This window comes from Dryobates pubescens, chromosome Z (assembly GCF_014839835.1).
Source record: "Dryobates pubescens isolate bDryPub1 chromosome Z, bDryPub1.pri, whole genome shotgun sequence".
In the NCBI taxonomy this organism is placed as follows: Eukaryota; Metazoa; Chordata; class Aves; order Piciformes; family Picidae; genus Dryobates; species Dryobates pubescens.
Genome location: NC_071657.1, coordinates 119,879,819 through 119,906,304, shown reverse-complemented (window position 1 = coordinate 119,906,304; position 26,486 = coordinate 119,879,819). Strand labels below are relative to the sequence as shown.

Here is a 26,486-nt window from a genome sequence, read left to right as displayed (position 1 = left end):
TACCAGGAAGCCCCTACATTACCAAGGCCCCTTCACTGCCAAGAAGGTCCCCGTTACCAAGTCCCCCCCATCAGCAAGGATGCCAACTGCCAAGGCCCCCCCCAATTCTAAGAACTCCCCATGGCCAAGCCCCACCCATAACTAAGAGCTTCCTCAATGCCAAGAACACTTCTCAGCGTCAAGAAAGTCCCTTCTCTAGCCCCTTCCCTGCCATGGGCCCCCTCCTTGTCCTTTTGCCTCCTAATACCAAAGGCCCCCTCTAATATCAAAGAGCCTCATCATTAACAAGGCCTCCCATTGCCAAGGTCTCACCACCGCCAAGGTTTCTCACTGCCAAGGAACCCCCAATAGTAAGAACCCCGCATTGCCAAGGTCTCCTTATTACCAATACCCCCTCACAATCAAGCCCCTGCCATTACCAAAGCCCCCCAATGTCAAACCCCCCCAATACCAAGTAGGCCCCCCGCCGCATTACCAAAGGCCCCCTCAAAGCCCAGCACACCCCCTCATTGCCAAGGGAGCCCCTTATCTAACCCCTCTTCCCTCCTCGCCCTCCCGCCGCCGCCAAAAGCCCGCCCCGGTTGCTAAGGCGAAGCCTAGCCCCCTGCCCTACCTCTTCTTCCCATCGATCCCTCCGCGCCAGCTCCTCTCCTGACGCTCCCCGCGCGCTCCAGCCGGCCCAGCCCCGTTCCGCGTAACCGACCAATCAGACACCGCATCGAGACCTGGGCGCTGCCCAATAGTGCGGAGTTTCCGGGGGGCGGGGCTTAAGGCTGTGATTGGCCGAGAGAAACCTTCCTGGGGTTTGTTCCTCGTCGGCTCTCGGTGACATCAGCACGCCGCTGCGTAGCGTCACGCATGGCGTCACGCGGCCCCAGCGGAGCGCGGGTGGGTTCTAAGCGCCCGGGAAAGCCCTGCACGGGGACTCGCCGCGGAGCGGGCTGAGGGGAGAGAAAAATTGGCGGGTCTAGGAGGGATCGGGGAACTTCGGGTGTTCCTGAGGGAAAAGACAATTAGTGGTGTCCCCAAGGGAACAGGGAATTAATAGTTTTCCTAAAGGGAAAGAGATTTTCAGGTTTTCCTGAGGGAAAAGGGAACTTCGGGCATTCTTGAGGGAGCAGGGAATTACTGTTGTTCCTGGGGGGAAAAGGAACTACAGGTGTTCCTGAAGGAGCAGGGAGTTACTGATGTTCCCAAGGGATCAGAGTATTCATGTTTTCTTAAGGGAACAGGGATAACTAAAGGCTTTCCAAAGGATAAAGGGAATTCCTGTTATTCCTAAGGGAACAGGGAACTTCTGGTGTTGGTGAGAGAGAAAGGAATTTCTGTTTTTCCTAAGGGAAAAGGAGAGTTGGGGGTGCTCCTAAGGGAAAAGGGAATTTCAGGTGTTCCTGAGGGAAAAGAACATTGTGGGTGTTCCTATGAGAGCAGGGAGTTTCAGGTATTCCTGAGGGAAAAGAGGTTTGGATGCTACTGATGGAATTGGGAATTCCTGTTGTTGTTGAGGGAGAAGAGAATTTCTGGTTTTCCTAAGGGAAAAGGGCATTACTGTATTTTCTGAGGGATCAGGGAATTTTGTGTGTTCCTGAGGGAAAGGGGAGCTTCAGGTACTCCAGAGGGAACTGGGAATGACTGATGATGCTGAAGAAAAAGGGAATTACTAGTTTTCATGAGGGAAAAGGGCACTACTGGTATTCCTGAGGGAGTGTAGAATTGCTTGTTTTCTGGATGAGAAATCAGTTTCTAGTTTTCCCAAGGGAGAAAGAACTCTTTATGTTTCCTGAGAGACCAGTTTCTGGATTTTCTGAGAGAAAAGAAAATTTCTGGTTACCCAAAAGGAGAAGGAAATTTCTTGTTATCCTGAGGGAGAAGAGAATTTCTGGTGCTGGTTTTTGCCTCTTTCTTCTCACTCTGTAGCCATGGTGGAGCGGGAGAGGCCGCGGGCGCTGCTGCGGCTGGTGCAGGAGGGCCGGATGGAATTCCTGCGGGATGAGCTGCAGAAGGACACCACCTTGGGCTCCGTGGTGCAGAACCAGCGCTATGGGCGCCTGAGGGACACGCTGCTGCACCACGCTGCCCGATACGGGCACCAGGATATCCTTGCCTACCTGGTAGAGGTGTTGGAGATGGACATTGAGGTGTGCAATAGTGACTACAAGAGACCTCTTCATGAAGCGGCCTCCATGGGCCATGGGGAGTGTGTCTCCTACCTCCTGGAGAGAGGAGCAAGTGTGGACTGCTTGAAAAAGGCAGACTGGTAGGTGGCTGGTTGGCTTTGTGTGGCCCAGGAGGCTGCCTGGAAGGGGTTTGGATGCAGAATCATAGAATAGTAGAATTGGTTTGGCTGGAAAAGCCCTCTTTAAGTACAACAGTCAAAGGCTGGGCATGAAACCAGTTTAGAGGTATGGAGTCATGGAATGTCTTGGGTTGGAAGGGACTTTTCAAGGCCATCTAGTCTGTTCCCTTGCAGTCATCAGGGTTGTCTTCAACCAGAGCAGGTTGCTCAGAGCTCCAGACAACATGACCTGGAATGGTTCCAGGGATGGGGGCATCTACCACCTATGTGGACAACCTGGGGCAGGGTCTCGCCATTCTCAGTGGAAAAAATGTCTTCCTTCTCTTTAGTCTAAATCTCCTTCTTGCAGTTTCAAGCCATCAACCCTTGTCTTGTCACAATAGGCCTTGATCAAAAGTCTGTCCCCAGCTTACTTTCCGGTCCCTTTAAGACCCAAAAGGCCATCAGAAAGTCCCCAGAGACTTCTCTTCTTCAGTCGGAACAACCCCAGCTCTCTCAGCCTGGCCTCACAGCAGAGGACTTCCAGCCCTCCCATCACTGTTGTGGCCTTCTCTGGTCCGGCTCCAACAGGTCCATGTCTGTCCTGTGCTGAGGACTCCAGAGCTGGCCCCAGTAATGCAGAGCACAGCAGAGAGGCAGAATCCCTTCCCTCCACCTACTGCCCATGCTGCTGGGTATCAACCCATGACAGGATGGCTTTGCAGTAAATTCCAACCTTATCACTGATTTCCCCAGGTTTATAGTAGAAGCTGTAAATTATTGCTTCCTCAGCAGACCCCATTTAAGACAGGCATTTATTCCCCATTTCCCTGTCTGATGAAAAACAGTGATAATGATCCACGTTTTTCATGGAGTCACAGAATGGTTTCAGTTGGGAAAGACCTTTCAGATCAAGTCCATGCATTAACCCAGCACTGCCAGGTCACCTCTAAACCATGTCCACAGCTGCATGGCTTTTAAGCCCATGGAGCTGCAGGAGCACCAAGCTCAGGCTCAGCTCTGCCCTGCCCCATCATCCCCAGCAGATGCTTGGCTCATGTCTTCATCAAAATCACTATCACTGGAGAGCCTTCTCTTCTCAGCACTCTCTTCCTGTCCTTATCTGTCCTTACAGCTGGAGTGGTTTATGGTTCTAAATATCAAATGTTCCCAGACACGGGAAACAGGATAGAACTATGGAAAAACAGAGGGATCTGACCAGGTTGGATCAATGGAATGAGGACAGTGGGAAGAAGTTCAACAAGGCCAAGCACTGGGTCCTGCACTTGGGTTGCAACACCCCCACAAATGCTCTAGGCTGGAGGCAGAGTGGCTGGAAACTGCCTGGTGGAGAAGGACTTTGGGGCACTGGTTGACAGCTGGCAGAAGATGAGCTAGCATGTAGCCAGCAGGACCAGGGCAGGGATTGTCCCCCTGTGCTGGTCACTAGTGAGGCCATGCTTTAAATACTGGGTTTAGTTTTGGGCCCCTCACTGCAAGAAGACATTGAAGTGCTGGAGCATGTCCATTGAAAGGCAACAAAGCTGGTGAAAGGTCTGAAGTACAGGACTTGTGAGGAGCACATGAAGGAACTGGGCTTGTTGAAGCTGGAGAAAAGGGAGGCCAAACCATTCTGTGATTCTCAGCAAAGTGTGACCTGTCTTGATTAAAAAAACTACAGAGAAACACTTAAATATGAAGCTGCTAAAATTAAATGAAAAAAGCCTGGTGGTGGATCTTAGTAGGAGCTCACCTCTGAACTTGCATCTGCTAATGGTGCTTGTCTGCATCTCTGCAGGCCAGTTGTAGACCTTGCTCTCTACAATTCCCTGAAAGGAGGTTGGAGCCAGGTTGGGGGCTGGTCTCTTCTCCCAAGTACCAAATGACAGGAGACGAGGAAATGGCCTCATGTTGTGCCAAGGGGAGTTTAGATTGGACATAAGGTACAGTATCTTCCCCAAAAGAGTTGTCAAGCACTGGACTAGGGCAGTGGTCAAATCCCTATCCCTGGAGGGATTTCAAAGCTATGTAGATGTGGTGCTGAGGGACATGGTTTTGTGGTGACCTGGCAGTGCTGGTTTAATGGTTGGGCTTGGTGGTCTTAAAGGTCTCTTCCAACCAAAACAATTCTGTCATCCTATACATGCAAAAGCAGTGCTATAACATCTCCTGTCTCTTCCTTCAGCATATAAGCCTCTCTCAAAGTATCCAAATCCATATGATACGATAAATACAACATTGAGCTTGGAGAAGATCTGTGCCTTTTAGCCAACAAAGTTTTCTCCTACTTCAGGGTGGTTTTAGCCCATAAGTTTTCCTTCTGGCTTGCTTTCCATAGCTGCCACTGAGCTGCTGTGTTTTATGAGACAGGCCAGTTGGTGCTCCACACAACTTTAAATCATGCTGCAGGCTTAGACATCAGGACGAAAGCCATCAAGGCACTGTTTCTCTGATTACAATGTTTCTCTTGTCTTCCTTTAGGACTCCCCTAATGATGGCTTGCACCAGGCCAAACCTGGAGGTGATCAAAGCTCTGGTGGAGCATGGAGCCAACCCACTGCTGAAGAATAAGGATGGCTGGAATTGCTTCCACATTGCGAGCCGGGAGGGCCATCCCCATGTCCTCCACTATCTGCTGGATGTGTCCCCAGGCAGCTGGGACACAGAGAGCACAATAAAGAGAACTCCTCTGCACACAGCAGGTAAAGGAGGGTCGTGTTGTCCCCAGGGTTGGAAGGGAAGAGTGGGCTGTGGCAGCAGCTGAGAGCAGAAAGGGGCTGATATTTCAGCTCCTGTTAATTTGGAGAAAATCCTGTTCCCGCTTCTGCTAATTGAGCCTAGATATTAGGAAGAAATTCATCACAGTGAATCTGGTGAGACACAGGAACAAGCTGCCTAGGAAGACTGTGAGTGCTCCCTCCCTGGAAGTGTTCAAAAGCATGTTGGATGGGGCCTTGAGCAACCTGGCCTAGCGGGAGGTGTCCCTGCCTATGGCAGGGTGCTTGGAACCAGATGATCTTTAAGGCCCCTTCCAACCCAAACCATTCTGTGATTCTAAGCAAAGTGTGACCTGTCTTGATACAAAACTACAGAGAAACACTTAAATATGAAGCTGCTAAAATTAAATGAAAAGAGCCTGGTGGTGGAACTTAGAAGGAGCTCACCTCTGAACTTGCATCTGCTAATGGTGCTTGTCTGCATCTCTTCAGGGTTTCACCTCAGGCCAGACACTCATTTTGGTTATTTTCAGAGAAATAGTAAGAATTAGGCTTAATATTTCTTAATGATGAACCAAAGATCAAGCTCATAGGAGGCTGGGGGCTCCTCAGCTCCCATTTCACTGGACTTTGCTTCTACTCAAAGCATCTCTTAGTGGTACACAGCAGTTAGATTCTCATGGGAGTCATGGATTCATTCCAGGAACACTTGCCATGATATAATGAAGGTGCCAGTCTCTTTTCGGTAGTATCCTGTGATAGGATAAGTGATGGAGGATGTAAACTGGAACATGGGAAGTTCCACCTCAGCATGAGGAAAAGCTTCAGTCTAATGGTGCTGGAGCACTGGAGCAGGCTGCCCAGACGGGTTGTGGAGTCTCATTCTCTGAAGACTTTCAAAATTCATCTGGATGCCTTTCTGTGTGACCTGCCCTAGGTAATGCTACTTGGGCAGGGGGGTTGGACTCAATCTTCAGAGCTCCCTTCCAATCCCTACTATTCTATGATCACCCATGGACTTAGGCCTCCTTGCACCACGGTGCTGGTCTCCATCTCTGCCACCCCATGACAGATATATCCAAGCTCCCTCAGCTCAGAACATGTTGCAATACAAGAGGAAATGGATTCAAGTTGCATCAAGAAGGCTTAGGGTGGATGTGAGGAGCAATTGTACCACAAAAGGGTTGCCAAAGCTTGGAACAGGCTGCCCAGGCAGTGGTGGAGTCCCTATCCCTTTCAAAGCCATGTAGATGTGGTATTGAGAGACATGGTTTAGTGGTGACCTGGCAGTGCTGGGTTAGTGGTTGGACTTGGTCTTACAGGTCTCTGCCAACCAAAACCATTCTGTGTTTCTAAGTTGGGCAGTGGAGATCAAGTGTTGGTCTTCCCAGAGCTTAAAGCCCCTCAACTCTGCCCTCCTGAGATGCAGCGAGAGTGGATGATGAAGGGAGCAAGTGAATGAAAGTCTCTACCTGTGCCACCAAGTCAGGATGATGTTGTGGGGCAAGCTCAGGGTTGACCTAAATCTGGGACGTGCCCCATCCCTGCATGTCCCAGATCTTGTCACTGTCTCTATTGGAGACATGAACACGTGGAGCCACTGCTCAATCCTGCAGTTTCCTGAGTTCATTCTAAAAGAATTTAATCAGGATTGACTCTCTGGAAAGACCTGAGGTGTGGTGAGGAGACCCCTACTGTGCTGTAATTAATCTGTTGTATGTGTTGCTCCTTGCCTGTCATTCCCATTCCTTCCCCAGCCCTCAGGAGCCACCCATCCACTACATTGTGCTCATCAACAGTGACAGTCCCAGCCCAAGGGACATTGTCTGTGCCTTAGTCCTTGTGCTTGACCTAGGAGTGACAAATAGCTGATGAAGTGTTGGATGTTTCAGGCTGTGTGGTGAGGTGGAGCAGGTTGCCTGAGAAATGGATGATAGAATCAGAATGGTTTGGGTTGGAAAGGACTCTCAAAGGTTATCTTGTCCAACGTCCTTGCAGTGAGTACAGACATCTTTACCTAGATCAGGTTGCTCAGAGCCCCATCAAGTTTGATCCTTGTTTATTTATGGGTTCTCCTGTTCCTGATCAATCCCAAATCTTGTGTTTCCATGGCTGGGTTTGGCAGCACCCTCTCAGACCTCTCCACACAGAGAGGAGGATGTTGTGTTGAGATCTAGGGGTTTAGAGACAGGGTGAAAATGGTGCTGAGGAGAACATCAGCTTTTGACCTCGAGCTTAAAGTTGCCTCCATGTCTTGTGGTGCTTGGAATATGGAGGTACAGACAGTGAAGGTGGGACCCAGCAGCTGATTCTCACTGCTTCATAGAGGTGTCTCCACCTCTTTGTTGCTTCCTCTTTGTCTTTCCCTGTGGCAAAGCCATGATTTGGGTCACTTTGTGGTCATTTTAATGATCCAGGTTAGACCTTGGACCACATACTGTTGGAGCAGCTGGTGTGGGAGCAACTGGACAGCAGGAAGGGCAGGAGCTGTTTAAACCACCTTTGCCCCCAGTATAATTTTAACCCAGGAGGGTTAATTTTAACCCTTGGAGGCTGCTGGGGTGGGTGCTGATGCCAGTAATTCCTGCCCCTCCATGAAGCCCAGTTACACAAACACAGCTCCTGAGGGGCTGGAGATGATGCTGGCGCTGCTGGGGGAAATCACATCAAGGTGAACCACCCATCTCAATGAGTTCCTGTCCCGAGGGTGTGGATATGAGCGCATTAACCCGTGACCAGTCCAGCTGGCTTCTTGGCACAGTTATCACTGGATAATTTTCACTCTTTTGGGGGTTGATTCCTCCAGCTTTGCTGCTTCAAATATGCATAGCCTGAGGCAGAAGAGCAGGGGAAATAGAATTAGAGGCAGTGGAGTGCAGGAGTGGACCCAAGCACTGCAGCTTTCTTGTGTCTCTGGCTGTTGAGGGAGGCAATCGTGTTGCTTAGGGTGGTTTTGCTTCATGTAGCTCAAGCACTTTATAACCTTCTTTTCAAAAATCCTTTTCATGATGGCACTCTGCCTATATTTCCATCACAGAATACATTGGTTTGCAAGGGACCCTCAAAGGTCATCTTGTCCAACCCCCCTGCAGTGAGCAGGGATAGCTAGGGTCTGGGAGGGTGGAAACCTCTGGTTGAGCTTTCAGAGCATCTATCATGCAGCTGCAGCTGAATGTTATTTGTCAGGGACTCTTTCATCACACAAATAGCCTAAAGAAGCAGCTGTGGGCTTGGTTTGATTTTCCTTTTTTTTTCTTTCTTTTTTTTTTTCCCCCTTGAATATATTAAATTTGTTTTGCAAAATGACCTGCAGGTTTAAAAAAAAAGCCAAATCAAGGCTGTCTTTCCAGGAAGAATATTCCAGTGTGAGATGTTCAGACCTTTTCCCTACCACCCTGTTGTTTTTTTTCCCTGCTGTCTGGGTGAGGATGCTTCATTAGGATGATGAGATGAGAGTGACCGGCAGTTGGAGTGGCTAAGGAGCAGGACTGGAGATGCCAACCAGCTATGCAGCACCTCCCTGCTTTGTGTTCCTTTTTGCTTCTCAGGGGTTCAGAAATCCTTGTAAGAAATGATCTTTGTGTGTCAGCTTCACTCTGCAGGTAGAGGCAAACCTTTGTGCAAGCCTTTTCTCTGGTGTTTTGCATGTAAGATCGGGGGAAGGCCTGGATTTGGAGACCAAGTAATTAATCACTAACCCCCAAAAAATCATCAAAAGCTTTAAATTTAAAGCCTCTTGGATGCTCTTCCCTCATCATGAGTAAGCCAAAAGGGTCAGAAACCTGATTATCTCTCAGTGTGGGCAGGTGGTGGCATGAGAGCATTACTGAAGGGTGGATTTCCTCTCTCTCTCACAGCGATGCACGGCTGCCTGGACGCTGTGGAGCTGCTGCTGGAGCGGTAAGCAGCCTTCTTTCCACCACTGCTTCTGCCTCCTCGCTCTCCCCCCACCTCTCCTCCAGGCTTTTCAGACACAAAAGGGCATTTATACTGCTGGGGAAGGCTGGTTGCACAGCTGCCCTGCATGCCATCCCGGGGCTGTCTCCATGTCCTCCAGGGTTTTCACGGCTGGTTAGGAGCCTTGGAGACAAGGCTTGGCTCCAGATGGGCTCTGATGGGCGCTGACTTCACAACGACATAAACCCTGCTTATGTAACTCCTCTCTTTTTTTGTGCTGATTCATTCCTGTTGTCTCCGATGTGTCCGAGGCCCTACAACAACAACACCAACAGTTTTCTGACACCTCGGTTCTGGGTGCAGCCCCTCCAGGCTGGACTGAGTCCTCAGGCTTTATTTTCAGGCTGTGACTCCCTGGTGAAGTGGCTTTAAATCACCCTCTGCTCAGTCATCATGACCCTGTTAGCTTCCTAACCAGCAGTCTTGGCTGCCAGAACTAGAGCAGCTTTCCTCAGGCCACAGCTTCTGTTAGCCAACTTATCCCAGCTTTGATAATTCCTCTCCACGCTTGGCCCAGCATAAATGGAGCCCTGTGATTCAAGCCAGGCTTTCCATGGTAATTGTCTTTTCTCACTTCACTGGAGCTTCAGCCTGGGTGAGACCTGTGGCCTTTGAATTTTTGTCCATGTGGCATTGTTATATGAAGACACAGGCCACAAAAATGATCAGAGGATGGAAGCCGCCTGCTATGAGAACAGGGTGAGAGGTGGTGTAGTTCAGGCTGGAGAAGAAAAGACTTCAGGGAGACCTTCTGGTGGCCTTTCAAGATTTAAAGACATAAGAAATCTGGGGAGACAGACTTTTTATCAAGGCCTGTTTTGACAGGACAAGTGGTGATCATAGAACCACTGCAGTCAGGAAATAAAGGACCTTTAAGATCATCAAGTCCAACCATTTTCTAACTCTGCCAAGTGTGCTGCAAAACCATGTCCCTTAGCACCGTATCGATACAGCTTTTAAGCCCCTTCAGGGATGGGGTTTCAGTCACCTTGCTGGGGAGCCTGTGCCATTGTTTGAGAACCCTTTCAGTGAAGAAGTTTCTTCTAATGTCCAACCTAAACCTCCTGTTGTGCATCTTGAGGCCATTTCATTTTTTCCACTTATTGCTAGGGAGAAGTGACCAACCCCCACCTGGTTCCAGCCTCCTTTCAAGGAGCTACAGAGAGCCAGAAGGTCTCCCTCAGTCTTTTCTCCTGGCTAAACAACCCCAGTTCTCTCAGCTGCCTCTCACAAGACCTATTCTCCAGACCCTTCACCAGCTTTGTTGCCCTTTCTGGACCCACTCTAAGACCTCAATGTCCTTCTTGAATCAAGAGCGCCAAAACAGCATAGTACTCAAGGTGTGGCCTCACCAGTGCTGAGTGCAGGGTGATGGTTTTGAAGTAGAAGAGGAGAGATGTATACTAGATCTAAGGAAGGAATGTTTTACACTGGTGGTGGTGACGCAATGGACAAGGTTGCCCAGAGGAGTGGTAGATGCCCCATCCCTGGAAACATGAGTGAGGATTTTAGAGCCTCCAACATGTCTGCCCTGGCTTTTGTCTTCTGTCCCAGGTGCCAGTACAAACCTGACAGCAGAGACAGATGTGGAATCACTCCCTTCATAGATGCCATCCAGAACGGGCACGTCGACATCGCCCGGCTGCTCCTGGAAAAACACCAGGTAGGTGCAAAATCCTCACCTCCCTCCTCCAGAGCCTGACCTTGAGCTGCCAGGAGAGGCCATCCACACATCCACCGTAACCATGTGGTAAAGAAGCAAATCCCCAAGCTGTAAAAAGGTGAATTGCTAAAGGAGGTAAATTTCCTCTGGAAACAAGTAAGGTCTACCCAGTAAGGTCACCAACACTCAGCTTGTGGTGAAGATCTTGCCCTGGGGTGGGGAGATGTCCCCATAGCTGGTGAAGGGGGATGGAGACACAAAGCAGTGGCCAGTGAGGACAGGACGTACCCAGGATCTGTGTCAAAGTCAAGAGCAGCATTTGGGAGTGCCAGGGGTTAGTGTTGGAGGCTCTCGTGGCAGTGCTGGGGGTGGATAACATGGTGCCATCTGGCTGCAGGTCATCTCTAGCCTCCCTCTCTCATGTTGTCTCCCAGTAATCTCCAATTTCCCCCAACACTGAGGCATAACCAGAGTGTCTTTAAAGCCAATTGTGTCCAGCAGGAACCAGACCACTGCATTATTTATTGACTGCTGAATCGATGTGAGATGGTTGGAGCCCAACTAATGGCTGATTCTCACAGAGGTGGGGTTGGGCTTCTCATCTCCTTTGTCTTTATTTGACATCTCTCCTGCACTGTCTGGGATTCATTGGACATTGTGCCAAACTGGTGCACCTCATTGGCCTGACAGAAAGCTAGCATGGCAAAACCAGAGAATCTTTGCCATGGGGCAAGTTTGGGTTGGTCATCTCCCAAGGAACAAGCGACAGGACAAGAGGAAATAGCCTCAGGTTGTGCCAGTGGAGGATTAGATTGGATATTGGGAACAATTTCTTCATGGAAAGGGTTGTCAAGGCCTGAAACAGGCTGCCTAGGTGTGTGGTGGAGTCCCCACTCTTGGTGAGATCCTTGTGGGGACCTTATTGCAGCCTTTCAGTACTTACGGGGGCCAGTAAGAAAGATGGGACCAACCTTTTGACCAGGGCCTGTTGTGACAGGACAAGGGTAGATGGTTTGAAACTGAAAGAGGGATATTCAGGGTGGTGAGGCCATGTGCCAGGTTGCCTGTAATGGTGCTAGATGCTGCATCCCTGGAAGTGTTCAAGGCCAGGTTGTCTGGTGCTCTGAGCAACCTGCTCTAGTTGCAGATGTGCTTGCTGACTGCAGAGGGTTGGGCTAGATGACCTTGAAAGGTCCTTTCCAACCCAAACCAGTCTGATTCTGGGAAAAGATTCTTGTTGACTTCAGGAGATGTTCATGAGCTTGTCTTTGCTTATCTGGCTTTTACCAGGGTAGAACATCATAGAAGTTTGCTTACGTTTCCAGTCTCTTGTTTCAGGCAATGAAGATGGAATCACTGATTCAGTTTCCTCTTGGTGGCTTGGCTTGCTGCCATGAAACAGCACTGGAAGCACTAATGGCAGTGTTGCTACCTTCTAGGTTTTATAAACCCATGAGTCAGGGCCACCAGACTTCAGGGGCTGGATTATGATGCACTGATTGTTGCTTCTGTTCCCCAGCTTGATTATACATCTTTAGGGTTCACATTCAGACACTAACAGAAGTGATCTCATGAGATCATCCACCCATCTGCCTCCCTCTATTTCTGAATAACTTGTGTCCAAGTTCTCCACCAGTGCAATGGTTGGAGATTGGGTTGTTTCTTCCTGCTGTGAAGCAGGAAGTCAGGAGAGAGGGCTTGGTGGTCCTTTTTTTTGGCACTAGTTTTGCTTACCACTTAAAAACCTAAGCAGAGATCAAGCTCAGGTTCAAATTATGGTGCGCTGGTCCTACTAGTTACAGATTTTCCCCCTCTGCTCTGCCCTAGAGAGGCCACTGCTGGAGTAAAGGGTCCAGTTCTGGGCTGTCCAGTTCAAGAGAGACAGGGAACTACTGGAGAGAGTCCAGCAGAGACTGCATAGATGCTGAGGGGCCTGGAGCTTATCTCTGAGGAGGAAAGGCTGAGAGCCCTGGGGCTGTTGAGCCTGGAGAAGAGCAGCCTAAGAGGGGATCTGATCAAAGATCAGCGAGAGCTAAAGGGTGGGGGACAAGAGGATGGGGCCAGACTTTCTTCAGTGGTGCCCAGTGATAGGATAAGGCGCAGTGGGCACAAACTGGAACCCAGGAGGTTCCATCTGAACAGGAGGAGAAATTTCTTGATTTTGAGGGTGGTGCAGCCCTACAGCAGGCTGCTCAGAGAGGTTGTGGATTCTCCTTGTATGGAGAGATTCCAAACCCACCTGGACATGGTGATCCTGGGCAAGCTGCTGTGGATGCCCCTGCTTTAGCAGGGGGTAGGACTGGATGAGCTCTAGACGTCCCTTCTAACCTCCCCTGTGCTGGAATTTGGTGATCCCTTGCATTTATTGCCCTCACCACAGCCATGGCAGGCAGACATGATTCTGCTTGGGTTGGTGATTGTCCTTGAAGGTTTGACCAGGATGTTCATTGCTTTCCTTTGCTTTCCGTTCCAGGCCAATCCTTCAGCTGTGGATGCTCTGGGCGCTCAGGCTCTGCACCGGGCAGCTGTGACAGCCCAGGATGAAGCCATCCACTTCCTTGTCAGAGAGCTGGGTGTCAAGGTCAATGAGAGAGCCACCACCCTCCAACTCACAGCTCTGCACTATGCAGCCAAGGTTTGTTCTCTTCCCAGGTTTCCTCTACGAAGTCTTTGCTAGTTAGTGTGCTGCAGGCAGGCTTACATTCCTAGATTGTGCTCTGTCAGTGTCTGTCTGCTCCTGACTAGTTCCACACCCTGTTTACAGGTATTTAGAGCCACATGAACTGTGACAGTTTTTCACCAGGGTCTTCTTGCTTATGTGGTAGAGGAGCCATGGATGAAATGCAGCTCAGATTTCTTTCTGTATCTTCAGATCTAGTGTTTGAATCCTAGGAGGTCAGCAGCTGGCTTTCATGTCAGCGGCTTGCTGGACAGAAGATGGCTGATCACAGAATTCCAGTATGGTGGGGACTGGAAAGGACTGCTAAAGCTCATCCAGTCCGACCCACTGCTAATGCAGGGTCACCAAGAGCAAGTTGCCCAGGATCACAATGTCCAGATGGGTTTGGAATCTCTCCATACAAGGAGACTCCACAACCTCTCTGAGCAGCCTGCTCCAGGGCTCCAACACCCTCGCAGGAAAGAAGCTTCTCAAGTTAGATGGAACCTCCTGGGTTCCAGTTTTTGCCCATCGCCCCTTGTGCTGTCCCTGGGCACTACTGACAAGAGTCTGGCTCCATCCTCTTGCCCCCACCCTTTAGCACTTGCTGATCATTGATCAGATCCCCTCTTAGGCTGCTCTTCTCCAGGCTCAACAGCCCCAGGGCTCCCAGCCTGTCCTCCTCACAGAAATGCTTCAGGCCCCTCAGCATATTCCCAGCCTCCCGTGGACTCTCTCTTGTAGTTCTCTGTCTCTCTTGAACTGGGGAGCCCAGAACTGAATCCAGGACTCCATCTGTGGCTTCACTAGGGCAGAGTAGAGGGGAAGGAGAACATCTCTTGACCTGCTAGCCACACTCTTTTCCACGCACTCGATGCACTGTGAAAAAGCAGCATTTTGTTGTGGTAGGCTGGGTACTGGCCTGCCCATGGCCAGACCTGAGAAAGGAGAGCTGGAAAAACTGGGGGAGCTTCTGGGCCCTTATCTCTGTCCTTCACACAGGAGCTGTTTTAAATTCCAACCAGAGTTGGAGTTTTCTCTTCCTCCCATCTCCTGCCTGTATAAGAAGCAGAGCCTGCTGGGCTGTGGGGCCTGCAACATTCTTGGGAGCACAGAGCAGATCCTAAAAGCCTCACCAGTGACTAGGATCACTCCTGGGATCCTGCTTGGTGCTGTCTGTAGTTTGCATCACGCTGGGAAGGCCTCTGCTCAGAACCTGCGTGGTCAGAGAATCTGAGAATGGTTTTGCTTGGAAGGAACCTTTAAAAGTCTTCTAGTCCAATCTCCCTGCAGTCAGCAGGGACATCTGCAATTAGAGCAGGTTGCTCAGAGCCCCAGGTGACCTGATGTGGAATGGTTCCAGGGATGGGGCATCTATCACCTCTCTGCAACCTGGAATAGGGTCTCACCACCCTCAGAGCAAAACATTTCTTCCTTCTCTCTAATCTAAATCTCTCTCTTTTAGTTCAAAACCATCCCCCCTTGTCCTGTCACAACAGGCCCCGCTCTAAAGTCTGTTCCCAGGTTTCTTCTCAGCCCCTTGAAGTCCTGAAAGGCTGACAGAAGGTCTCCCTGGAGCCTTCCCTTCTCCAGGCCGAACAACCCAAACTCTCTCAGCCTGTGCTCACAGCCGATGGCTTCCATCCCTCCCGTTATTGTGGCCTCCTCTGGTCCTGCTCCAACAGGTCCATGTCCTTCTTGTGCTGAACTTTAACATGCAGCACTCAGAACCTGGTCTAGACTTGTAGTGGGAACCAAGCAGCATCCCAGCACCCTGCTCCTACAAAAGCATCAATGACACTTATTGGGAGTGCTCAGCAGTCTTCTCTAGCAAGGACCCAGCCATGGTGTTTTTGGCTCCCACAAAAGGAGGTTTTTTTTCTCCCAGCTTCTCTTCCTCATGCCCTGCCCAACCATGTTGAAAGCCCTTTTGGTTGCCAAGGGTACGTTTAGCAGCAGGGCTGCTGAGGAATATAATGTGCTTGGAGAAGATCCCAGCTCTGTCTTGGCTGGTGGCTGCTGATGGGGGAGTGATTTGATGGGTTTCTCTTCCTTCCCCAGGCTCAGTGTCACTTTGAATTTACAGCATCATTTGTTTGCCTAGTGGGTTGGGTGCTTTGGTTTTGTGTTTTGTTTTGTTTTTTCCCCTCCTTCTCTTCTTGTTAATCTATATTTATAAATACATAAAAATCAAATTAAGCTTTCAACCCAATTTGCTGCCAAGGCTGTGGCTGTTAAAACAGGGCCTGGCTTCTTGTCTTTGCCACTTGAGATGGGGAGCAGCAGGGAAATGGGAGCCTGGAGCAGGGTGGGGGAAGATCCTACTGAGTTCTGCCATAACAGAGTAGGGAAAGAGTGGGTGGAGGGGATAAAAATAAAGAGCCTTCCCTTCTCATGCTGTGTGACAAAGGCTAATTCATGGTGTTGATGAAGTAATTACCAAGCCAGGCGTGGTATTTAGGGAGAGAGGATTTATTTACTGTGGAGAAATGGGGGGTGGGGGCTGTGTTACATTTTCCTCTGCAGCGTTTCAGAGTGGCTACTGGCAGAAGAAAGAGTTGAGGAGGACACTATGGGTCATGATGGTGCGTAAGCCTGTGTCTCCTCTTGGCTTGGATGGGGGGAGGCTTTGCTGGGTAAAAGACTGCCTAGAGTGGGAATTGAGTTAAATCCAGTCGGTGGCCAGTCACGAGTGGCGTTCACCAGGGCTCAGGGCTGGAGCCTGATCTCTTTAATGTCTTTATCCATGATCTGGACGAGGAGATTGAGGTGCTCACAGTGAGTTTGCAGATAACACCATGTTGGACATCAGTGTTGACCTGCTGGAGGGTAGGAAGGCTCTGCAAAGGGACCTCATCCAATGATCCTGCACTGGGGTCAACTGCAGGAATGCTCCAGGCTTGGGGCAGAGTGGCTGGACACTTACCAGCAGAAAAGGACCTGGGGGGTTGGTCAACAGCAACTGAAGATGAGCCAGTGTGTGCCCAGGTGGCCAAGAAGGCCACCAGTATCCTGGCTTGGATCAGCAAGAGTGTGGCAGCAGGACCAGGGCAGGGATTGTACAGGGCAATAGTGAGGCTGCACCTTGAGTACTGGGTTAAGTTTTGGGCCCCTCACTCCAAGAAGGACATTGAGAGGCTGGAGCAGGTCAAGAGGAGGGCAATGAAACTGATAAAGTGTCTGGAGAAGAGGTCTGGTGAGAAGCAGCTGGGGGACCTGGGATTGCTTAGCCTGGAGAAAAAGAGGGCAAGGGGAGACCTCATAGCTGAAAGGAGGCTGGAGCCAGGTGAGGGTTGATCTCTTCTCCCAAGGAATAAGTAACAGGACAAGAGGAAATGAGCTCAAGTTGCCACAGGGGAGTTTGGATATCAGAAGAAACTTCTCTGAAAGGGTTCTCAAACACTGCAACAGGCTGCCCAGGGAGGTGGTTGAATCACCATCCCTGGAAATGTTTCAAAGCTGTAGAGCTGTGGTGCTGAGGGACATGGTGTAGCACCAGACCTGGCAGAGTTAGAGAATGGTTGGACTTGATGGTCTTAAAGGTCTTTCCCAACTGAAATGATTCTGTGATTCCATGACTAAACACTAGAGTAATCCTTTAGGAAGTGCCAGAGGCTACCACAGGTAGATGTCCAACTGGCCACATCCACAAGAAGTTCTGCTCTCTGAGCTGAATTCCACCTCAGGAAGAGCAGCTCCTGATCCCTCTGGATTTCCAGGGTAGGATAACGCAGCCTTTTGCTGCCATTTTATCCTGTTAACCACCAGGCAGCTGCTGGTTCTGCAAGATGAGGCAGGGACCCTGCAGCTCTCTGGCCAGCTGATGTTACAAGCAATTTGATTGAATTATTGGAGTGGAGGTGAGGAGTAGAGAGGCAAAAACAAGATCACTTGACAAATGAATGCCCTAATTTGTTGTTGGGAAACATCTTTAGGTTGTGCCACCTACTTGTCAGAGGTTGGTTGTGTGTTAACTCCTCCACAGCCAGGGACAATCTTCCAAATTCCTTACACCTCAAGGTTTTGCATGTGCAAGGTGGATCTGTTGACTACAGAATGGTAGGGGTTGGACTGGACCTCTGGAGACTATGGATTCCAACTCTCCTGTCAAGGCAAGTTCACCCAGAGAAAGTCACACAGCAACATGTCCAGGCAGGTTTTGAAAGTCTCCAGAGATGGAGACTCCACCACCTATCTATGCAGCCTGCTCCAGTGCCTCATCACCCTTATGTTAAAGAAGTTCTTCCTCATCTTTAGATGGAACTTCTTGTGTTCATGTCTGTGCCCATTACCCCAATCATGAGGATTGTGTGGGATCTACAGTTATCTAGAAGCAAATCATCTGCATCAGGACTGGACTGAGTGTCTAGACATCAGTCTTTGCTGTACCACTACCAGCAGAGACAGCTCTGCACTAGAGTGTGATTTTAAGTGTCTTAGTTAAACACTTCTGGTTATGAAATGTTGTGTTAAATGTTCATGGAGAGAATGGTGCTCCTGGGATGCTGCTTTTTCAGCCTGTGCATTGAAACTGCTGCTAGGGACACTCGAGGGATGTGGACACAGGCTGGAGAAGCTGCCGGCTGGCTTCTCTCTGGCCAGTTCCCATGGGATAATAGGAGCATGTTTGCTGTGCCTGGGCAGTCCCTGGCTAGTGGACCTAACCTGCACAGCCACAGGCAGCCAACCCTCATTTCATCATCATAAAATGCTTTAGGTTGGAAGGGACCTTTAATGGTCGTCTAGTCCAACTACCCTGCAGTCAGCAGGGACTTCTGCAACTAAAGCAGGTTGCACCTGAACTACCTGACCTGGAATGCTCTCGCCACCCTGAGAGCAAAACGTTTCTTCTCTCCAGTCTAAATCTCCCCTCTTTTAGTTCTAAACCATCGCTCCTTGTCTGTCACAACAGGCCCTGCTAAAAGTCTGTTCCCAGCTCTCTTCTTGGCCCCTTTAAGTCCTGAAAGGCCACCAGAAGGTCTCCCTGAAGCTGTGTGTTCTCCAAGCTGAGCAACCTCAACTCTCTCAGCCTGGCCTCACAGCAGAGGGCTTCCAGCCCTCCCATCATTGGTGTGACCTCCTCTGGCCCTGCTCCAACAGGTCCATGCCTTTCTTGTGCTGAGATACCCTTCTTGTTCTGGTTGCTACAACATCCCTTGGAGCAGCCCAAGATTTGACCAGGACAGAATGAATCTCTGTTCCCTTCCAGGTGCCATATACAATTATGGACAGTTGTGCTTGTGGCATCTTTTCTTTCCAGGCCTGTGTTACTTCTGCTAAAAGCAAAGTGTGCTCAGGTGGCCAAGAATTCCATCACTGTTCTGGCTTGTACCGGGAAGACTGTGATGAGCAGGACCAGGGCAGTGCTTGTCCCCTATATTCAGCACTGGTGAGGCAAAACCTTGAATCCTAAGTTCAGTTTTGGGCCCCTTGCTCCAAGAAGGATATTGAGGTCCTGGAATGTGTCCAGAGAAGGGTAACAAAGCTGTTAAAAGTTCTAGAGAACAGGTCTTGTGAGGAGCAGCTGAGGGAACTGGGGTTGTTCACCCTGGAGAAAAGGAGGCTGAGGGGAGACCTTCTGGCTCTCCACAACTCCCTGAAAGGAGGCTAGAGCTAGGTGGGGATCAGTCTTTTCTCCGTAGTAACAATTGGTAGGACTAGAAGAAATGGCCTCAGGTTGCACCAGGTCAGATTTAGGATGTTAAAGGAAATTTTTCTTCTGAAAAGATTCTTAAATGCTGGAACAGGCTTTCCATGGAGGTGGTTGAATCCCCATCCCTGGAGGTGTTTAAAAGCCTCAGAGATGTGGTGCTGAGGGACATGGTGTAGGACCAGCCTTGGTAGAGTTAGAGAAGGGTTGGACTTGATCTTAAAGTTCTTTTCCAGCCTGAACAGGTCTGTGATTCTATGATCTGAAGATGCCATTGTGGTAAAAACAAACAAACAAACAAAAACCCACAAAAAAACCCCAACCCCAAAACCCATAAAAGACCTCATGAGAAAGATACAGAGCTTGTTCTGAAGAAATAACCCAGGTGCCTCTGCTCCCCACCACAGGAAGGACACGCACACACCATCCACACGCTGCTGTCCCTCGGCGCTGATGTCCACGCCAAAGATGGAAAAAAACGTTCAGGTAAGGCCCCAGAGCTGCTGCTTCACGCTTCTGCAAGAGGAGCCTGGCCTCCAAAGCAGCCCATGATGTGTCTGCTCAGCCAAGTGTGCCAGGAGATGCCAGATGCATGCATGCCAAAGGCTTTCAGTGCAGTGTAGCCTGCATTTGGTGGGGGGTTTTGCAGCTTTCATTCACACTGTCTTCATTGCAGGAGTTTTTGATGTCTAATGGTGTGGTTGAGGATGTGTCAGGGCCTCTCCTTTGGGGGAATGACAGAGATGCTAATGTCTGAAGGGGACCTACAGGAAGGCTGGAGAAGCAGTGTTTAGAACGGCTTGTAGCGATAGGATGAGGGGCAGTGGTTTGAAACTGGATCAGGCTAGATGTAGTTTGGATGTTAGGAGGAAGCTCTTCACTATGAGAGTGGTAAAATACTGGAACAGGTCACAAAGGTTGAGGCCCCTGCCCTGGAGGCATTCAAGATCAGACTTGATGTGGCCCTGGGCAGCCTGATCTAGTTGGAGATGTCCTTGCTCACTGCAGGGGGGTTGGACAAGATGACTTTTGAGGGTCCCTTCCAACCAGATGAAATCTGTGAATCTGTTTCTTTAGTATGAGACTTCCAGGAGTTTTCTATCTTTGACACCGTAACCTTACCATCAAATTTGGTTGGAATTAGCTAGTTTGAAACAGTTTGGGTGGACAAAATACAACTGCAAAAGCTCTTAAATCTCAATCTCTCAGCAAACTACCTAGGAGCAAATAATAACTGAGAGCTTGAACGTAAATATGGTTGCCATGGTGATGCCAGTGAGTTGGCATTCCCAGTGGGAGAGTCTGAGGCGTCTCTTGCATCAGCAGCTCTCTCTCAACAGGAGGGGAAAGAAAAAGTCTAGAAGTGGTTTCAGCCCCAAATTGGCAACTTACCCAGTTTTAGATTTGCTTAATTAACATGCTTCAGTGGAGAGCATCTCTTAGGAGGGAAGCAGAAGTCTAGTGAGGAGTGGTTGAAGGAAGTGGGGTTGTTCATCCTGGAGAAGAGAAGGCTCAGAGGAGATTTTCTTGCTCCCTGAAGAAGGTTGGAGAGAGGTGGGGATCATTCTTCTCCCAGAAAACAAGTGATAGGACAAGAGGAAATGGCTTCAAGTTGGGAAGTTTGGGGAGGGACTGCCATGTAGCAGTAGGACAAGTTGGATATTAGGAAAAATTTCTTCACAGGAGGGGTTCTCAGGCATTGGAACAAGCTGCCCAGGCAGATGGTGGAGTCACCATCCATGGAGGGCTCTAAAAGATGCATGGCTGTGGTGCTGAGGGATGTGGTTTAGTGGTAGTGGCTTAGCAGTAGTGGTGGGATTGTGAGCTCCAGGCAAGCAGTTGGACTTGACAATCTGGAAGGTCTCTTCCAACCTCAACAGTTCTATGGTTCTATGTGACTCTAGGACAAGGGTCAATGGTTTGAAACTAGAGAAGGGTGGATTTAGATTGGATGTTAGGGTGAAGTTCTTTACTATGACAAACACTGGAACAGGTTGCCCAGGGAGCTGGTGGACGGCCTGTTCCTGACCTGGACACATTCAAGGTCAGGTTTGATGGGGCTCTCAGCAACCTGATCTAGCTGGGGATGTCCCTGCTTACTGGAGTGGGGTTGGACTTGATGACCTTTAAAGGTCTCTTCCAACCCAGTGCTTTCTATAATTCTATGGTAAGTTGCTCCAGGGGAGATTTAGGTTGGACATGAGGAACAATTTCTTCTCCAAAAGGGTTGTCAGGCCCAGGGCAGTGGTGAAGTCACTGTCCCTGCAGGGCTTTAAAAGCTGAGGGACATGCTTTAGTGGTGACATGGCAGTGCTGGGTTAATGGTTAGATGGTTAAGCCTTAAAGGTCTCTTCAACCAAAACAATTCCATGGTTCTCCGTGCCATCTTGTCCCTCCACAGCTCTCCATGCAGCGTGTGCTGGACAGCAGGCAGATGCCGCACGGGTCCTGCTCCGCGCCGGCCTGCGTGATGCCCCGGATAGCACGGGCACGCTGGCACAGCAGCTGGCAAGCAAGCCAGAGGTCATCCAGGTGTTCCAGGAAACAGATGTCAGCACCTGAGACCGACTGGGAGAGAGAAAAACATTTCATTTCAGTGTGGTAGGTCAATCGCTTCACTGTTGAGCCTTAGGTCAATGCTTGTTGAAACTGGCAGGATTTTTGCGCAGGATTGAGCAGGGAAACCAAGCTTGACTCCTACAACATGGGCAAGTGTAGAGCTGTGCATCTGGGAAAGAACAATCCCATGGACCTGTATAGGTTGGGGACTGACATATTGGAGGGCACTGCAGAGGAGAGGGATGAGGGGGTCCTGGTGGATGGAAGGATGACCATGAGCCAGCAATGTGCCCTTGTGGCCAAGAAAGCCAGTGGTATCCTGGGGTGTATGAGAAGGGAGGTGGTGAGTACATATAGAGAGGTTTTCCTCCCTGTCCACTCTGCCCTGGTGAGGTCACATCTGGAATGTTGTATCCAGTTCTGGGCCCTTCAGTTCAAGAAGGATAGGGAACTGCTTGAAAGAGTACAGCACAATTATGATGAAGAGAATGAAACATCTCCCATGTGAGGAAAGGCTGAGGGAGCTGGGTCTCTAGCTTGCAGAAGAGGAGACTGAGGGATGACCTCCTTCATGTTTATAAATGTGAAGGGCGAGTGTCAGGAAAACAGAGCCAGGCTCTTCTCAGTGATGTCCAATGATAGGACATGGTGACACTAAGCTTTATGAGAAAACAGCTGAGAAGTGAGGCTACATCTGGAGTCCTCGGTCCAGTTCTGGGCTGCCCAGTTTGAGATAGGGAACCTCAGCAGAGGTTACATAGATGCTGAGGGCCCTGGAGCATCTCTGTGAGGAAGAAAGGCTGAGAGACCCGGGACTGTTGAGCCTGGAGAAGAGCAGCCGGAGAGGGGATCTGATCAATGCATAGCAAGAGCTGAAGGGTGGGGGGCAAAAGGTTGGGGCCAGACTTTCTTCAGTGGTGCCCAGTGATAGCATGAGGGGCAGTGCACACAGGAACCCACGTGAACAGAGGTTCCATCTGAACAGGAGGAGAAACTTCTTGACTTTTGAGGGTGGTGGAGCCCTGGAGCAGACTGCCCAGACAGATTGTGGAGTCTCCTCTGGAGAGATTCCAAACCCACCTGGACATGGTGATCCTGGGCAAGCTGCTGTGGGTGCCTCTGCTTTAGCAGGGGGGTTGGACTGGATGATCTCCAGAGGTCTTTTCCAACCTCCACCATGCTGGGATCCTGAGAGTGTTTTCAGATGCCTGTATCCGGTTCTCCTGTCCATGGCAAACACCTTGACAAGGCAAATTTGCTTTATTTTGAAGATGATTTATGACTTACGAAGGCTTCTGGGAAGTATCCAAGGGTCTGTCCACCTGCATGGGGAACTTGGCTGCTGTCCTCCTGTCCAAGAGTGAGACATAATGGCACATCTCCAACACTGTCTTTTATTTATTCTTTTTTTAAATCTGCCCCTCAGGCAATAAAAAGATGCTGAGACAGGGACACAGTGGTTGCTGTTAGCACAGATAATCAGGTGAAAAAGGTCATGAGAAAATGAACATAAATTCAGCTTGATGCCTACCTCTGCTGTCTTGATTTCCTGGTTCTGCTGTCACTTACTTGCTCCACAGTAGGAGCAAGGAGTGAGGACACCTTTGTGTCCCCAGGAGTGTGCTGCAATAAACTGGGAAGAGCTGGGCAGTACTAAACCATTGCTTTCCTGGCAGACATCTCATGGTGCAAGCTCCTGGTCCCTGGGGAGGAAGCTCAGGAGCAGGGCTCTATGCCATATGGCACTGAAGGCAGTTTGGAGCACAGCCTGGCAACTGGGCACAGCTTCAGCACTGTCCTCTTCTACCCTTGGCACTGGCCCTGCAGCCATGGAGATGTGGTGACTTCATCTTGTAGGATGCAGCTGAATGATAGAATGGTTTTGGTTGGAAGAGACCTTTAAGATCGTCGAACTCCACCTTCAACCTAAGACCACCATGGCCACCTGAGATGCACACAGGGTGAGCAGAAACAGCTGGATAGTTGGGAAATTGCCCAGGTTGCCCAGAGAGGTGGTAGATGCACCATGTGTGGAAACATTCAAGGTAAGGGATGGACAGGACTCTGACCAACCTGCTCTTGTTGAATGTGTCCCTGCTTACTGCAAGGAGGTTGGACTAGACAACCTTGAAAGGTCTTTTCCAACCCAAACCATTCTGTGATTTTTCTGAAGTAGAATCATGCTCATAGAACTGTTGAGGTTGGAAGGAGCCCCCTGTGCTCATCAATTCCAACTGCTTGCAGAGAGCTCACAAGCCCTTACTGGAAGGGAAGGCATTTGGAGTTTAAACAAAATTGATTTTGCTCTGGCAGCTGCACCATCTTCCTCCTCAAACTCACAAGCACCTAGTCTCCTGTTCAGGTGGTTTAGTCAGGTCTCCTTGTGGCGACACTGAGGACAAGGGCAGTCCTCATCCCTTGGATCCTCATCACATCTACCAGGCTTTTCTTGACCATGTAACAGTTTTGGATGAGCCTTTTTGTACCTCATCAGAGCTGGGGGTGATTTTTCACTCATCCTGTTCACTTCTCTCTGAGTTAAGAGGATTCACTCTCTAGCTGTTGTCTCTCAATGCTGGTGTCCTAACTAGCTTCTGGTACACATGAGCCTAGAGCTTGAGGACCTGCTGACAGTGGTACATCACCACCAACTTTTTCACTGTCTCTTCTGTCTTCTGCTCCCACAGCCAGACCTTCCAGCTCAACCTCTGTCCAGGCTAACCTCAGCATTTCCACTGTCTATACATCCACATGGACATCATTCCAGTCCTCCAAGCCAATCTGCAGCTGCCAACAAGGCTCTCCCTCCCATCCCAAGCTGCCTGTGTGCCACTGGCTTGGCCAGTGGGGATTCATGACGGTGGCTTATGCAGATCAGTGGTTGTCTGATGCTCAACAAGGCCAAGTGCAAGGTCCTGTAGCTAGGTTGGGTAAATGTCCAGGATCAGTCCAGGCTGGCGAAGGAAGCAGCCCTGTGGAGAATGACTTGGGGGTGCTGGGGAGTGAAAATCTGGACATGAGTCAGCACTGTGTGCTCACAGCCCAGAGCTAATTTGTCCTGGGCTGATCCCCAGCAGCATAGGCAGCAAGTGGAGGGAGGGGATTCTGCCTCTCTGCTGTGCTTTGCTAAGACCCCAGCTAAGACATGGACAGCAGAGACATGGACCTGCTAAGAGGGGGGTCAGTGGAGGCCACAACAATGGGAGGGCTGGAAGCCTTCTGCTGTGAGGCCAGGCTGAGAGAGTTGGGATTGTTCAACCTACAGATGAGAAGGCTCCAGGGAGAGGCTCCTGGTGGCCTCTCAGACTTAAAGGGGCTGAGAAGAAAGCTGAGGACAGACATTTTAGAAGGGCTTGTTGTGACAGGACAAGTGGTGATGGGTTTAAACTAAAAGAGGGGGATTTAGACTGGAGAGAAAAAGGAAAATTCTTCTACTGAGGGTGGTAAGACCTTGTCCCAGGTTGTCCAGAGAGGTAGTAAATGCCCCAATCCCAGTCATGTTGTTTGAGGCTCTGAGCAACCTGCTCTGGTTGCTGTCCCTGCTGACTGCAGGGAAGCTGGACTAGACCTTTAAAGGGCCCTTCCAACCCAATCCATTCTCTGCTTCTAAATACTAAAGCCATTTAAAAGGAGCTGCTCTATTCCCATCATGATGGGTTTTGACCACATGATGGAACTTCACCCACTTCTTCAGCACCCCCAGTGCATTGCCCTCTACATTGTGTGGCCTGGTAGGTCTGGAGGACGCAGCCATCTGACCACATTAAGATGTCTTAAGCCCTGAGGGCATCTAATCCACACAGGCAACCCCGAGGCCCATAAGCAGCTTTGCTGCTGCGTACGTGCTCCTTCCCTGGGATGTGGCTCCACAGGGCCTTAAAACCAGTCTGCAACTGGGAAATTCTTGCCTCCCTTCAAGGAAGTGGTGGGTGGGGGAGATGGGGTAGAGACAAGGATTTAAAAAAAAAAACACAAACACTTAAATGCCACCAAGGAAAAAGGAAAACCAAACAAAAAAACCCGAGGCTCAGGAAGGTCTTGGCTCTGTCATGTTGGTGCTGGGCTGTGGTTTGGTGGTAGAGGGTAGGGATTTCCTGCAGCAAAAAGACATCTTGGGGTGGTTTTGGGGTGGAAAGAGGGAAATGCAAGACAGGCTGTGTGTGAGAAGTGAAACTGGCATTTGGGAAGTAGAAAAACGTCAGACTTATGGGTTAATGTGATAATTAAAGTGCTAGAGGTAAGAGTTGTTCCCTGTGGTCCCTGGGATGTCATAGAAAAGCACAAGCCCCAGGGAGGGAGGATGGGTCCTATTGCATGGGCATCATGAATCACATTGTCATTTTTGGTTGGAAGACACCTTAAGATCATCAGGTCCAATCACTGACCCAGCATTACCAAGGTCACCACTAAACCATGTCCATCAGTGCCACATCTCCACAGATTTGAAACCCATCCAAGGATGGGGCCTCCTCTGCTGTCCAGGGCAGTGTTGTCCAGGCCTTTGCAATTCTTTCACTGAAGGAATTGTTCCTCATGTCCAATCTAAACTTTCCCTGAGGCAACTAGAAGCCATTTCCCCTTGTCCTGTCACCTGTTCCTTGCAAGACACTAACCCCCACCTTGCTCCAACCTCCTTTCAGGGAATTGTAGAGAGCCAGGTCTTCCCTCGGCCTGGTTTTCTCCAGACTCAATAACCCCTGGTCCCTCAGCTGCTCCTTACAGGACCCATTCTTCAGGCCCTTCACCAGTTTTGTTCCCCTTCTCTGGACACATTCCATCACCTCGATGTCCTTGGAATGAGGGGCCCAAAATTGAATGTAGGATTGAAGGTGTGCCTTCACCAATGCCCACCCCAGGGGGACAAATCTCACCGTGGTACTGCTGGCCACACTATTGCTGATCCAGGACAGGATGCTGGTGGCCTTGGCCACCTGGGCACATGCCTGCTGATGCCCAGCCCCCCCAGGTGCTTTGCTGCTGGGCAGTTTCCAGCCACTTTACCTGAA

General features: G+C 50.0%; 2 protein-coding genes across 4 annotated transcripts in view; one reads left to right on the top strand and one right to left on the bottom strand.

The window, feature by feature from the left end:
• The window catches only part of FBH1 (F-box DNA helicase 1), a 41,051-nt gene extending 40,191 nt beyond the window's left edge, over positions 1-860 (bottom strand). The window contains exon 1 of the mRNA XM_009900296.2: positions 795-860. Coding sequence (XP_009898598.2) covers positions 795-860 — 66 coding nt within the window. The remainder of the gene's footprint in view (positions 1-794) is intronic.
• On the top strand, positions 829-25,474 carry ANKRD16 (ankyrin repeat domain 16). 3 transcript variants are annotated; one of them, XM_009900231.2, is made up of 9 exons: positions 829-888; positions 1,918-2,257; positions 4,757-4,977; positions 8,850-8,892; positions 10,504-10,612; positions 13,086-13,247; positions 19,329-19,407; positions 21,323-21,522; positions 24,168-25,474. In XM_009900231.2, the coding sequence occupies exons 2-8, from the start codon at positions 1,920-1,922 to the stop codon at positions 21,481-21,483; spliced, it is 1,113 nt and encodes a 370-aa protein (XP_009898533.2). In that variant the 5' UTR covers positions 829-888; positions 1,918-1,919; the 3' UTR covers positions 21,484-21,522; positions 24,168-25,474. The 3 variants fall into 3 exon arrangements, with proteins under 3 accessions (XP_009898533.2, XP_054033977.1, XP_054033978.1); XM_054178002.1 differs by lacking the exon at positions 829-888 and having other exon boundaries at positions 913-2,257; positions 21,323-21,526; XM_054178003.1 differs by lacking the exons at positions 829-888; positions 24,168-25,474 and adding an exon at positions 22,752-23,052 and having other exon boundaries at positions 913-2,257.
• Positions 25,475-26,486: the final 1,012 nt, after the last annotated feature.

Excerpts from the sequence above, each read along its gene's own strand:
- ANKRD16 (XM_009900231.2), top strand. The coding sequence starts at position 1,920 with ATGGTGGAGCGGGAGAGGCCGCGGGCGCTGCTGCGGCTGGTGCAGGAG. Across the intron at positions 4,978-8,849 it reads AACTCCTCTGCACACAGCAG|CGATGCACGGCTGCCTGGAC; the intron begins GTAAAGGAGGGT and ends TCTCTCTCACAG. Across the intron at positions 8,893-10,503 it reads GTGGAGCTGCTGCTGGAGCG|GTGCCAGTACAAACCTGACA; the intron begins GTAAGCAGCCTT and ends CTTCTGTCCCAG.